This window comes from Pongo pygmaeus, chromosome 1 (genome assembly GCF_028885625.2).
Source record: "Pongo pygmaeus isolate AG05252 chromosome 1, NHGRI_mPonPyg2-v2.0_pri, whole genome shotgun sequence".
NCBI classification, from domain to species: Eukaryota; Metazoa; Chordata; class Mammalia; order Primates; family Hominidae; genus Pongo; species Pongo pygmaeus.
The window spans coordinates 193,683,845-193,696,961 of NC_072373.2; the positions used below are offsets into that span (position 1 = coordinate 193,683,845).

General features: G+C 56.7%; 1 protein-coding gene across 2 annotated transcripts in view; it reads left to right on the forward strand.

Annotated features, from left to right (window-relative positions):
* Nucleotides 1-8,719: 8,719 nt before the first annotated feature.
* The window catches only part of GRIK3 (glutamate ionotropic receptor kainate type subunit 3), a 237,973-nt gene continuing 233,575 nt past the window's right edge, over nt 8,720-13,117 (forward strand). The window contains exon 1 of one of the 2 annotated variants that reach the window (XM_063657508.1): nt 8,720-9,247. In XM_063657508.1, coding sequence (XP_063513578.1) covers nt 9,133-9,247 — 115 coding nt within the window. In that variant the 5' untranslated portion in view covers nt 8,720-9,132. The remainder of the gene's footprint in view (nt 9,248-13,117) is intronic. The other variant, XM_054448627.2, reaches the window with a different exon arrangement.

Consider the following 13,117-nt stretch of genomic DNA (forward strand, 5'->3'; position numbering starts at 1 on the left):
CCCCATCCCAGCTGCTCCTTCATGCTCCTCTCTTCCCTGGGGCAGTGAGGCCACCATCAATGGCCCAAGTGCCCTGACCTGAAGCATAGGGAGCCTCCTGTCCTTTTGGCAGGGAGTGTCCCTGGGCTATGTTGGATTTCCTCCTATCCCTGAAGACTGGCTAATCAGATGCTTATTCTCCATCCCCATCGCCTGGTTCCCGTCTGTCCTGAGTCTCTGAGCTTCTCTGAGTGTCCCGGTGCTTGGAAGAGACGTGTGTGTAAGCTTGAGAGCAAAGGGACTTGGCTGGCTGAGTGAATAGAATGAAATGAAGCCAACTCAGAGAAAGGAGGCTGTGGCCATTGGCACCTGTCCCCGGTTCGTTTACTCAACCCAACCAAACTGAGGTAGAAGGCTGGAGCCTGGGATTAACTGATTGGCAGAACTGGGATCCCTGCCGCACAGTCCCCCTGCTGCCTCAGAGATAACACAGAGCTGGGGCTGGTTCCTACAGCTAAGCCTCTTCCATCCCCTGCCCAGGCTCCAGCCCAAGCCTCTCCCGACTGCCTGCCTCCACAGCTGCATTCCTTCTGGCCCCTGGGAGACACAGCAACACTCAGCACCCAGGCCTCGGAGCTGCCTCTTGAGTCCTCGGGGTCCCAGCCCCCTACCGCCTGCCCCGAGGCTTACGAAGGGTCCCAGTTCTGGGTAGCTCTGGGAGGGGAGTGTCCTTCTTTTTAAATGGATCCTCCTGAGTTGTTCCCTCAGGTCAGATACTGGGCAGGTTCTCTGGGGATGGGTAGATCTTGGACAGAGATGCAGGGAGAAGCAGGGAATATCACCAAGGTCAGGACCAAGAGGAAGCCAAGGTGGGTAGGGGTGAGGGCTTGCTAGGGAGGAGGGATCCTGGAGAAATGTCAAAATCTGACAGCAGGTTTGGGGTGCAAGCCATAGGATTTCCTTCCCTCCAGGCAGCCAGCCAGCCTGCCGGATGAACACAAAGACCCTCGACTCAGCAACCCCACAGCTTCTGCAGACCCGCTCCATGTGGTCGGGGATGGGGGAGAGTAGAGGAGCAGCCTGACGTGTGTCAGTCTTTCTGCGCTTTCTCTACCCCACTCACATGCAACCTGGTGAACCTGGAAGCCAGGGATCCATCTGAGTGTGTGTGTGTGTGTGTGTGTGTGTGTGCGCGCGTGCATGCGCAAACACACTGTTCTTCCTGCTGGAGGCTTGGAGAGAGTTCCCCCAAGGCTCTACTCAGGAGTCTGACACTTCCAAGCAGCAGAGACAGTTGATCGCTAAGTGTGACATGCCCTTACAATGTGCCAGGCACAGTTCTAAGCACATCACATGTATTACCTCATTTAATCCTCACAACAGCCCTGCAGGGCAGATACTATTATTATTCCTATTTTATAGACAGGAAATAGAGGCACAGAAAATTAGGTAAATTGCCCAGGGATGCTCAGCTGGTAAGAGGCACAGCTGATTTGAAGCCAGGCTGTCTGGCTGTGAGTTCATGCTTTCCCAAGTCATGAGTGGATGTTGGTAGTTGTGTGTGTGTGTGTGTGTGTGTGTGTGTGTGTGTGTGTGTGTGTGTGCGCGTGCGCGCAGTAGTATGGGCATGTACCTGTACTGGTGTGCTTGTGTGTGTACAGGCACAGCACCAGGGACAGGTATTCATTCATGCCCGGTTTCCTTCAATGAAACCTAATGGAATTTCCTCCTCTTCTTTCCCCCAAGGAGCCTGTAGCTCTCCCCTGCCTAGGCTGCCTTTGCCTCTAATCAGTTCATGAAGCTGGTGCTCAGCCTGTCTGCCCTGTTGCCAGGAGGAAGAACAGCAACAAAGCAAGGCACATCTGGACACAGAAGTGCTTAGGTGTGGGGTGGGCTTGAGTCCTAGCACCTGCTGCAGCCAGCATTCTAACCACCCCCAGCCCCATTACGGGCTAAACACCAAGTACTTCCTCCAACATTTGGTGGTTGCTGGAAAATCTTATCTCCCTGGAGCAAGGCAGGACAGAGGCTGTATCATTAGGGATCTGCTGTCCCTCAAGGTTGGGATTAGAAATGTCCTGACTAAGGCCCATGTCTGGCATCACAGGGAGGGAGGAACCCAGTGCCCACTCCCCTCTGGACCTGGGGCAGGGAGGCAGCATCTCTTCCCATTGCCTCTGTCTCCATCTCCCCCTGGCTCCTCCTCCCGAGTGTCCGGGACACGTGCTCATCTCCACTTCAAGCCTGGCTGTCTGGCGCCTTGCCTGTCTTGCAGGCAGAGAAGCTCCATACCTGTGTGCCAGAGAGGCACAGGTGTGCCAGTGCCGCTCACACAGTGTACCACCTACTGGAATCTTGGCCGAGGGCGGACTTGGGATGGGATCCACAGGAGAGACAGTCTGTGGCATAATTAAGAGTGAGCAAAACACAAAACAAAACAATGTTTTTTTTCCTCTCTTTTCTGCCACTTGCCCTAATTATTTTCCCACTTTAAAATTCTACATCAACTTTAATTAAGCTGGCCTCGGGCAGGGAAGTCTGGCAAACTTGGAGAAGTTCACTTGTTTATTTTCTTATCACTGAGTGATTGGATTTTCAAGGATCACTCTGTGTGTGTGTCTCTCTCTGCCTCTCTAAGGAGGGATGATGGCAGCCTCCTGCCCATGAGGGGACAGGTGCAGCCAAGAACTGGCTCACCACAGCCTCTGAGGGAGGCACTTCTCTACAAAAATCTATTGTTGGCTAATTCATGCTCTAGTTTTGTCTCCCCTCCTCCCACTGATTCCTGCAAGGTCAGGGATCCAGGGCAGCAATTGTTAAGCAGTGGAGAGAGTGCTGGACTGGGAGTTCAGTCACTTGGGTCAGAAGCTGTTTGCCACTTACTTTTTGGGCAGGAGTCATTCATCTAGTCATTCATTCATCCACTTTTTAATTCATTTGCTCATTCTTTCATGTTACCTCATTTATTCATTCTCACATTCGTTCATGTATTTGTTCTCTCCCCCATCATCTGAACAATAATACGGGCCTACTTCTGCCCTCCCCAGCAACATTTGACTCCTCTGAGCCCATTTCTTCCCTCCTGCATCCCCGGGTTGTTCCAAAGACAACAAGAGATGATGTAAGTGGAAGCCAGGATGGCTCTTGGCTCAGTGAGGTGGCACCGTGGGACACCTCGGATGTTATGCCCATCACCAGATGTGGAATCTGGGTCTTTCTGGGCCTTGGTCCCTGCTAGTAGGACAAATGCCCAGACCGTCTCCAGGGTCAGGGATGTTGGCAGAATCTTGAAGTTTGCTGAATTTCATCATAAAGTGGAGGATATGAGAGTGGGGCTCTGAAGAAGCCAGGACACCTGGTGGCTGGCGGGAGCAGCAGTGTCTGAGACTCAGACCCCAAAGTGACTGAGGACAGGAAGAGCAGGCAGATGTCTTTGCTGGGTGTGGTGAGGAGGCAGTGCATGAGGGACAGAGTGACTGAGCAAGTGAATGGATGAGTGTGTGAGTAAATGAGTGAGTGGGTGACCAAGCAGAGGACTGTAAGTAAATGAATGAATGAACAACTGGGTGACTGAAGAAAGAATAGATGGCTAAGTCAATGAATGAATGGATGAGTGACTAATAAGTAAGCAGATGAATGTAAGTAAGAAAATGCATGAGGGGGCAAGTGAGCAAATAATTAAGCAAAATTAATGGATGAATAAGTGAATGAGTGGGTCATTGAGGGACTGGAAGAATTAATCAGAGAATGACTGATTGAATGGTGAGTAGATGAATGGGTAAGGGACTGAGTAAATGAACAAGTGAGTGATTGAGTGGATGAAAATAAATGGATGATCCTATAAACAAATGAATGAGTGAATGGATGTGATGGAATGAATGAGTACATGAACAAATTAATTAGGAAATGGATGAATGAGCGAGGGAGTGAGCAAGCAACTTTGGTCCCCACCCATGGTGCTGAAGAAAGGGAGCCTGTTGCCAGAACCTGGGAGGCCAGGAGGTGCTGGTTCCCTGTGCATAATTCTCCCCACCGTGTTCCTCACGTGGCAGCAGAACCCACTCTGCTCCAGCCCATCAGCTTCTGTTCCATTATGTATAGATACAAATGGGGTTGCTGTGCATCCTTTCTTCCTCCACCAGAACCACACCTGAACTATTGAAACGCAGATGTCAGTAAAATAACATATCTCCGGTGGCTTGTCTACCTGTATCCCTCACTGCTGAGAAATAACTCACAGCAGTGGGTTAAGCTGACAATAAACACAGGAATTGACTTCAGTGGGAATGAGCTTGCCTGACTGTCGACAAAAATCTAAGGTGACGCAACCTTCGCTGGGCTTATTGCTTGCTTGGGTGGCAGCCTGGCTGTGCTGTTCCCTTGGGACTGGGATGAGGGACAAAAGCCCTAGGGTGATGAAAGTGTCCCTGTCCCTCAGCCAAAAGGCAGGTCGTGGTGTCCTGCAAAGGGCTGAGGCATGGCTTCTGTGGGGAGCACGCACTTTGCCATTGAGAGAACACTGCAATAGAGTAGGCCACGGGGAAGGCCTCTTCTCTTCCCTCCCTGCTCAGGCAGTTGGCAAAGATCAGGCAAGGGCTGGCGGTTGCCTTCCTCTCATCACGGCCCCATGCTGGGGTGAGATGGGGCAAGGAAGCCCCTCCCCCATTCTCACCAAGGCACCCCAGATGCAGGCTTGTAGAGCAGCCTGGCCTCATGGTAGGACATTTAAGGGAGTGGCTGAAGCCCCAGGGCTTCAGCGTCCAGCCACCACCAGCAGCCTGCCTACTGGGTAGCAGGAAGGGAGCTGAAGGTAGGCAGGCCTCGGCAGAGGGCACTCAAGTCCTAGGAATCTGCACTCAGCCACTGCACACGTCTACTCCATGGTTTCCCAGGGAAGCAGAGATCATGCATCTCGGTAACTCGAGCCCAGGGCATCATCACTCACTGCAATTGTGGGGGGATTGAGAGCCAGCGTGGATCAATCTAAACAAAACACGCGCGCAGGGGACTCCTCCAAAGAGCACGATCGGCCACCACTGGGTGCCCCGTCCCTCACCTGAAGTAGCTGGGTGGGTGGGGAGGAGGCCAGGGAGGGGGCTGGGAGTCTCGGGTTTCTTCCTGGAAATCCTACCCTCACCCCCCACCTGTGAGCCCGTGGGAGACATGAATCTCGCTGGCAGGAACTCGGGCCAGCTCAGCCGTTTTCAGGGATGTTAATGAAATGCGGGAGCACTTGTCCTTTCAGACAGCGGCCCCTTTTATTTGGGAATGAAAAGCTGCATTAGTCTGAATGAGGTTTGGAGGCCTCATAAATCCGGCACTGGCTGCCTCGTGGGGGAGCAGGGAGCCTAGGCCTGGCTGGTGGGTAGACTTGTTTACCAACAATGCGAAAAGCCAGGATTGGCGGCTCCCAATGCCCGGAGGAGTTGCGGCTGGAGATAGTGCCAGCCCTGGTGCCTGCTGGTGGCGGGGCAGCCTGGAGAGGCATGTCATGCCACCGGCAGAGAGGGCTGCAGGTCTCTCTTCATGAGTTAGGGATGACTGGGCTCCCCGATATGCCCTGATAGAGAGTCTGAGTATTCTGCTCTTAGCCTTCCACCGCAGGCAGCAGCCCCAGTGGGGCTCCGCAGGAGTGATGAGAATTGGCCCCTACAGCTTGTCCCCTACTCAGCCCAGATGGTAGAGGACAGGGTTAATTCTATGAGCTCAGGAGTCGGTTGAGCCTATAAGTGAACCTTGACATCTCACCCAAAGTGCCTGGCAAATGGTGATGCCCAATATGTTTTAGAAGAAAGTAGGAAGGAAGGGAGGGAAGGAGGGAGGGGAGGGGAGGAAGGGACGGAGGGAGAGAGGGAAGGAGGAAGGGAGGGAAGGAGGGAGGGAAGGAGGGAGAGAGGGAGGGAGAGAGGGAGGCAAGGGGACTGGAGCGAAGAAAGAAAGTTCACATACCAGCGGTGTGACTTTGGACCTCTTACTTAACCCCTCTGAGGCTCAGTCTTCATCTGTAAAATGGATGTTATTTTAAACAAAGATCCTATCGCAGTGGGTGTGGAGAGGAAGAGGTGAAGTGATGCGTGTAAGGTAGTGAGTATATTGTCTGGAACATAACAACATGTAATAAACACTAGGGGTCATCATGGGGATCGTTGCTGCTGTTTCTGTTCTTGCAATGCATCCCACCCTCCCCTAGACCCGGGAGGGTACACGCTGCTGTTAGTTTTGGGGAAACCTCTGTGTTACAAAATGGCTCGCAGCCAGGTCAAGAAAAAGGCCCAGTCCCAGGCTGGGGATGGCAGCTTCCCTCTGGCCCCAGGGTTCCAGCTGCCTTCCAAGTCCAGTGACTGGGCCCCACAGCCTCTGCAGCTGGGAGGCTCTTTCCCACCGCAGCCCTACGTGGCAGCAGAAAAAAGCCTCGATCCGCAGCGCGCTGGGTAACTCCCGCCCACTCTGGAATGCAGGAGGAGCAGGCCCAGCCTGTGCTGCTTCCCTGGGGCGCCGAGGGGGCTCGCAGGTGACAGAGCCACACTCTCACCTTCTGGGGGCCTCAGCATCCCTCTCTGCCTTCCTCCCTTCGCATTTCTAGCACCACTTTCATGCTAGCTTTTTTGGAGGCTGCTGCTTCTCCTCCTGCTCCCCTCCCCTTATCCCTCCCTTCCACTGGCCTTGGATCTGCTCCCTCCTGGGAGCCCCACCTCTACCTTTCTGCTTCTTCTGATTCTCTGCCAAGCCACTTGCAGGCTGCCTGCAGGACAACCCAGGCAGAATTAGCATCCAGGCACTCCCCTTGCCTGTCCCCAAACCAGCCTTGGGCAATGCCGTTTTAGCCTTGCGTCCTTTGCCTCAAGTTCAGGTCCCTTTCCGTTTGTCTATCAGCGCACCGGAATTTTCTTCCTTAGAGAACAGCTAGGCCTTTTGGTTCCTTGGGGCAACCAAACCAGTTGCGGAAGCTGATAGGCAGGCGATGGGGAGGGGTGTGCGCCCCCAAGGAAGGGGCTCCCCCAGCTATATCCCGGAGGCCGCGCCCTCTGCTGCCCTCTCCTGTGCTTCCTCCTTACTGGTGCCCACTGCAGCCCTTACTTTTTATCAAGAGGTGGCAGCTGCTGCTTCCCCAGCTTTGGTCTGCGTGTCCTTCCCTCCGATCCCTCGGGCAACATTTTCCAGTGGCTGCTTGGGAAACCAGCCGCTCCTGCTCCAGGGCGAGGGAGGCCCAACTTTGGCAGAGACAGACACTCAGTAACCTCCGTATGTTTGCTGGATTTTCGAGGATGTCCTCAGGACGGGCGCACCCCTCTGTGTTCTTTTGTGAGGAGCCCAGGGAGTCTCTCCTCCTCCCACAGCCACAGTGGCCTCCACCTCAGGTGGGAGGGCGTCCCTTCCTAATTGGCAGGATTGGCCACACTGCGATATTCACATCCCCACACAATGCCACGGGCCCCTGCACCCAGACGGGGCCTGGGGGCGGGGGGGGGGGGAAGAGGGAAATTAACAGGCGGGTGAGAGCTCGGCTCATAGTATATTTGTAAGAAAATTAAAGATTTGCTCTTCAGATGTTGGGGGCCATGCTCTTACCAGACAGCTGGCAAATGGGAAAGATTGGAAATGATAGAATAGATCGAATTATTTAAATGAGAAAAATAAATTCACACACAGCCTAGCCGCTGCCCGGTGACAGATCCGTTTATTTATCTACTGTATCGGCACCGCTTTGTCTCTGTCAAAAAGGTCATTAAACTCGCCTAACTGCGTAATTCGCAGCCTCCTGCTCCAGCCTCGCTCCACAGCCCTTCCCTTCCCTCGACACCCAGCGCCACTTGAAAAAAAAATTATTATTGCTAATAAACAATGTTGTTTTTCTTTTTAACCCCTTTAGCTTGCTCCCCCACGGATCCTACTCCAACCCACGACAAATTACAGTTTCTCTTTATTCTTTCTCAGGAGAATGAGGGAGGGGGCACCAGCCCCTCCTGCACAGTTACGGGAGAGGGCTGAGAGGGAGCGGGCCCGGCGCACACGCCCCCCTACATCTAACGCGTGAGCGGTCTTCCTCCTCCGCAGCCCCAGGACCTGTACGCGGTCAAGTCCAGCTTCCCACAGCAGGGGGTCTGACTTGGGCTCTCCCACCTCTACCAACTCCCGCAGCTCCCCTGGCCCAGCGTAGACAATTCTCTTTGAATTCTGCCTCTCCGAACCCCCAGCCCCAACTCTGCTGCCAGGAGGAATGGGGTTGGGGAGGGAAGCCGGTTCCCGGGTCAGTCTCCCGCCACCAAGGCCGTCCAGCCAGCGCCCGCCGCGTGGGAGCCGCGAGGCCAGACTCCGCAGACGGCGGGCTCCCGGTCTCGCTGCTCCCGGCGGGCGCGTCTCCTCTAGCTGGTACGGCCGCTGGGCTGCCGCCGTCTCCCAGCTCGCGGTGCCAGCTCTCGCGCTCCACGCCTGGCTCCCGGGCTCCGTGCCCTCGCAGTAGAAGGGACTGGGGCCTGCGGGGCGGGTGGGGACGTCTGGGAAGCGAGGAGAGTCCTCGTTCTCCGGGCGTCCCCCTACACTCGGGCCAGGGTCCCCTTCCCCGCCCCCCGCGCAGGTGTGAGCGCGCGAGTGTGCGCCTCGGCGGGTGTGAGTGTGAAGTGTGTGTGCGCGGGGGAGTGCGCGGAGGGAGCGCGGGCGGCGGGCGGCGCGGGAGGCGGGAGGCAGGGCGCAGGGGAGGGGGCTGGGAGGGAGAGTGTGCGCGCGTGCAACTCCACTCCGGGGCTTTGTGCGAGCCCGGGCGATAGCATCGGCGGCGGCTGGAGGAGGAGCGGCCGGAGACGCGTGCAGCCCGCCCGCCAGCGCCCGGCAGCCGGGGCAGGTGGGAGCCCGCGCGGGAGCCGAGCCGACGCGAGTCGGAGCCGGAGCCGAGTCCAAGCAGAGCCCGGGCGGAGCCCAGGAGCCTCGCTCCCGGGCAGCCCGTGGGCGGCAGCCAGGCGGGGCGGGCGCCGGCTGGGCGGCCCCCCAGTAAGATGTGCGCGGCGCCGCGGGGCGCCCCCCACTCGCAGCGGCGCTCCGGAGCCGGGCGGCTGGGCCAGGCGGCGCCTTCGGGGCTGCTGCGCGCCCGCGCCTAGAGCTGCCGCCCCAGGGAGCCCGCCACGGCCGCGCCCCGGGCACGCTCGGCGGCGCCCAACGATGACCGCTCCCTGGCGGCGCCTCCGGAGTCTGGTTTGGGAATACTGGGCCGGGCTCCTCGTGTGCGCCTTCTGGATCCCGGACTCGCGCGGGATGCCCCACGTCATCCGGATCGGTAAGCGCTCCCTGGATCCGGGGGTCTCCGTGCGCCCGGGCGGGGGCGGGAATGGGGGGGCCTCCGAACGCGTTCCGGAGAGATTTTCCTAACCTCTCTCCGAGCTGCTGAGCTGATCGGTGACCACCAGGAGCTCGTCCCTGTGAGGACAAAGTTCCAGAGTCGGGGTCACGGGCCTTACTTATTGGGGAGGAGGCCGCCGGGCCGCAGTGGGCGAGGGGCCCTTGGCGCGCTCCTGGGAGGTCAGACCTGGCAGAGTGTGGCGAAGGTTTCCAGTGCGATCCCGAGTCGCGGGCGCATTTCGCGGTGACTGCCAGCATGAACCGCAGCCGACCGAGTTCTGCGATCGGGCTTCTCCGCAGAGTGGGGACCCTGGGGAAGGCGCCAACTTATCTTCTCTGCCCACCTCACTCCCCGCGGGCCTCTCGTCCCCACCTCTGGCATAGCTCGAGCGGCCGCAGCGAGGTCGCAGGGCACAGATTCGCATGACGAGGGCAGCCGGTCTTCTCTCCTGGTGGTCGCCCTTGGCCTCGGTGGTACCGGTTCAGCCCCGTGCCGTGGGGCGGGGGTGGGGGGGAGCAGGCCCCCGCTGCCCGCTGCAACTGGTCCCTCGGGGCCAAGGCCTCTCTCCCTGCCGGGGCAGCGCAGGTAGAGGGAAGGGACGATGGAGGCCGCCCAGCGCGGCCCGGGCAGGCAGCCCAGGGACGCCAGCGGTTTTTAAAGTTAGCCCAAATTCCTCCGCAGCTGGCGGCGGCTGGCGGGGCTGCGCGCGGCTTTCCAAGGCTCCGGCTTCTCCGCGTCTGTTCTCGCCCGAGACTCTTACTCCGGGCTTTAACTTTGTTGTGGCCGCCCAAGGCACCCTGCAGGCCTGAGCGCCGCGCGTGTCCCGGGCCGACGACCGGCAGGGCTGGGCCTGGCCAGGCTAAGACGGAGCCTCCATCACCGCGGGCCCTGCGCCCGCCGCCTGGCCGGACACCTGGGCCGCCTGGGTTCACTCGGCGCCAGCACCAGCGCCTGGCACCTGGCGAGCCGGACTCCGCCGAGCTAGAGCCACCTTCCTTCTCTACAGCTCTTCTTCAGGGCGGACCTTGGGCTGCCAGCGGCGTGAAAAAGGTGCCGGAACCGGTGTCGGGCTTGGTTTCCGTACTTGAGATTTTCCTAGGAGGCTGTCAGAAACCCAGCGGGTAGGTCTCCTCCTGGGTGGCCGCCTGGGAGCCGGACCCTCTTGAACACCATCTGGATGGGGCAGAGCACAGTCCTCAGCTCTGCCCACGCTGAGATCTTTCGGTCCATGCCCAGGACCCTGGCAGGCAAACACCAGCACCGAAGGCAGAGGAGGCCAGGCACGGGAGGGGACTCTGGGGACAGCCCTTATGGTCAGGCTTAACCCTTTCCAGCCCAGCCTGGTTGCTCCTGACAACCGAAATGTCTTCTATCTCTGTGCCTTTGCCTGCCCCAAGCCCAGCTTGGCACCATTCCAGGGGCAGGAAGCCCCCCCTCCCCCCCAGCAATGGACCAGCACTTCCTTTATTCCCTGTCTCCTCCCCTCTGCTTTTTTGGGGGCCTGCGTCGTAGGGTGTCCTTGGGGAAAAAGGTGGGGGGACTGAGAGGGTGCTATTTGCCCATCGCACGGATTGCAGTTCCCTCTTCCTTGGTTCTTCCTCCACAGGGGTGGGATGGGTGTGCTCCCAGCCCAGCCTCAGGGATAGAAGTCTTTGGCGGCCCAGAAAGACAGGCTACCTTAAGGGCAGCCTCAGAGGGATAAGCTGGGAAGGCGCAGGATGGTGTATCCTTACTGTGAAATTGAATGGGTTAGGGAGTTCCTCCCAGCCCTTAGGAAAAGCATCCCCAAGTCTGCCCGCCCTTTCTTGGGTTCAGCGTGTAATAATGCAATTAAAGGATGGCAGAGCCCTCCTCTCTTCTAATCTTCTTCGTATTAAGCCCCAGAATTAATTAGCGTGTCAGCCCAGGTCATTTATATCCAAGAGCCCTGCCCCATTTGATTCTCAGCCCATGGACTGGGGTGTTGTGCCTGCGCCAAACGTGACCGCCAGAGCTGTGCCAGTTTGGGTGGAGGATGGGAGGTCTCTGAGGCTTCTGGGCTTCTCTGGAGCCTCCTGGGGAACTGAGTTTCTGTTCTTCTGAGCCCCTGCTTGAACCCCAGCTGGAGCCAGGGAGCTACAGTGGCCATGGACAGAAAGAGCGAGCGAGAGAGAGAGAATCTCATGCTAAAATCCAAGCACACAACCTTGGCTGGGCCCGGTGCCATCTCCCTTTTCCCATCTCCTCCATCCCTGGGCTCTCAGGGTTCTGGCTGGGGCTATAAGAATTGAGGCCCTCTGGAGTGTGCTAGGTGCTTCTGGTTCTCAAGACTGGCACCTGAGCCAGCTGAGCTTGGAGCTGAATGCTTCTCCAGCGGCCAGGCATCGCGAGCACCAGCCCGGAGAGGGCTTTCTTGCAGGTGCGAGAGGGGCTCTCTGGGCTGAGGAGCATCGTACCCGCCCCCTCTCTTTGTGCCTCTTTTGGGGGCTGAAATTTCCTCTTAGACAAGGAGATGGATAGCTCAGCAGTGTGACAGAGTGTTCAAACAATCCGTCTTGAATAGATGAATTGCATTGCTCTGCCTTTTTGTAATTGTGTCTATCAGGAGAGGTCAAGGCATTGATTGCTTGGATGGTTTGCAAGTAACAAAAGAGAGTGACGGAGAGAGCAAGGGAGATAGAATAATTGGATTGTAGTCTGTGGGAAAAAATGATCATTGATTATTTTATGTGAATATGTGGAAGATGTATTCTGTGTATGATTATCAAATGTTGTTCATTGAAGGTTTTCAAGGCATATTGTTTGGCATTTTATTATTATCATTGTTATTATTGTTTGGATGAATCCCAGTCTTAACTTATGGAGGGCAGTTTAATGCATAGATTCTCTCAGCCAAACGGGCTTCAGTGACCTCCCGTGGGGACCTGAATTTCCAGGTTGCCTGACCCCAAAGCTGTAGTGGAGGGGTTGCTGGACTTGGAGCCAGGAAGTCTGGGTGTTCTGCTGCATCTGCCACCAGTTTGTTGGGCCATTTTCATCAAATCACACCTCTCCCTGGCACCCCAGGCCTCAGTTTCTCCATCTGTAAACTGTTTGGTTGGCCTTAATGGTTGGTATGTTCTGTGGTTTCAAAGTTCCCTTTAGTGCAGGCTGGCGGGCACTGTTATGCCATTGTAGGTTTCATGGTTAGTTCTCCCCTCATGTTATGGGCATATATAAGATTGAGGGCCAGCCTGGAATTTGAAAAGGGAATTAGACAGTGGTGGCAGTAGCTAGGGAAGCCTGGCCAGCTCTTCTGTGTGTTGAGGAGCTCAAGTGGATGGTGGCGATCTCCAGCCAGCCAGTGGGGAGGTTTGAAGCCAAATGACTGCAGAGACATAAAGTAGGTGTGTGTGTGTCAGGGGGTGGGCGGAGAAAAAGAAGGTTGGCCCAGCTCTGGACTCTGAGCATCTACAAATAGAGCAGAACTGAGCTGCAAGGTCCTGAGTTTCCTGACTGTACAGGGGCCCAGCAGGCAACAGCAGCCAATCCCTGGGGAGAGACGCCCCCTCCCTCAGAGTTCCCAAACTGGCCTCATCTGTAACTCCTATGACTGGTTCACCCAAATTATCCTAAACATTCATCTCTTGAGTTTGGGAGCCGCTGTGTGTAAAACAATGAGAAATTTCTTGCAGTGACTGGTGATACGCTGAAACATCGCTGCCTTGTAGGAGCAGACAGCAGCTGAATGAAGATCAATAGGGTTTTCCCCCCTGGAAGTAAATAGCTTCAGACAAGACCTGGGAGTGGCCCGCAGGGCCTTAGAGAGCATTAACTTGAAGAATTTCT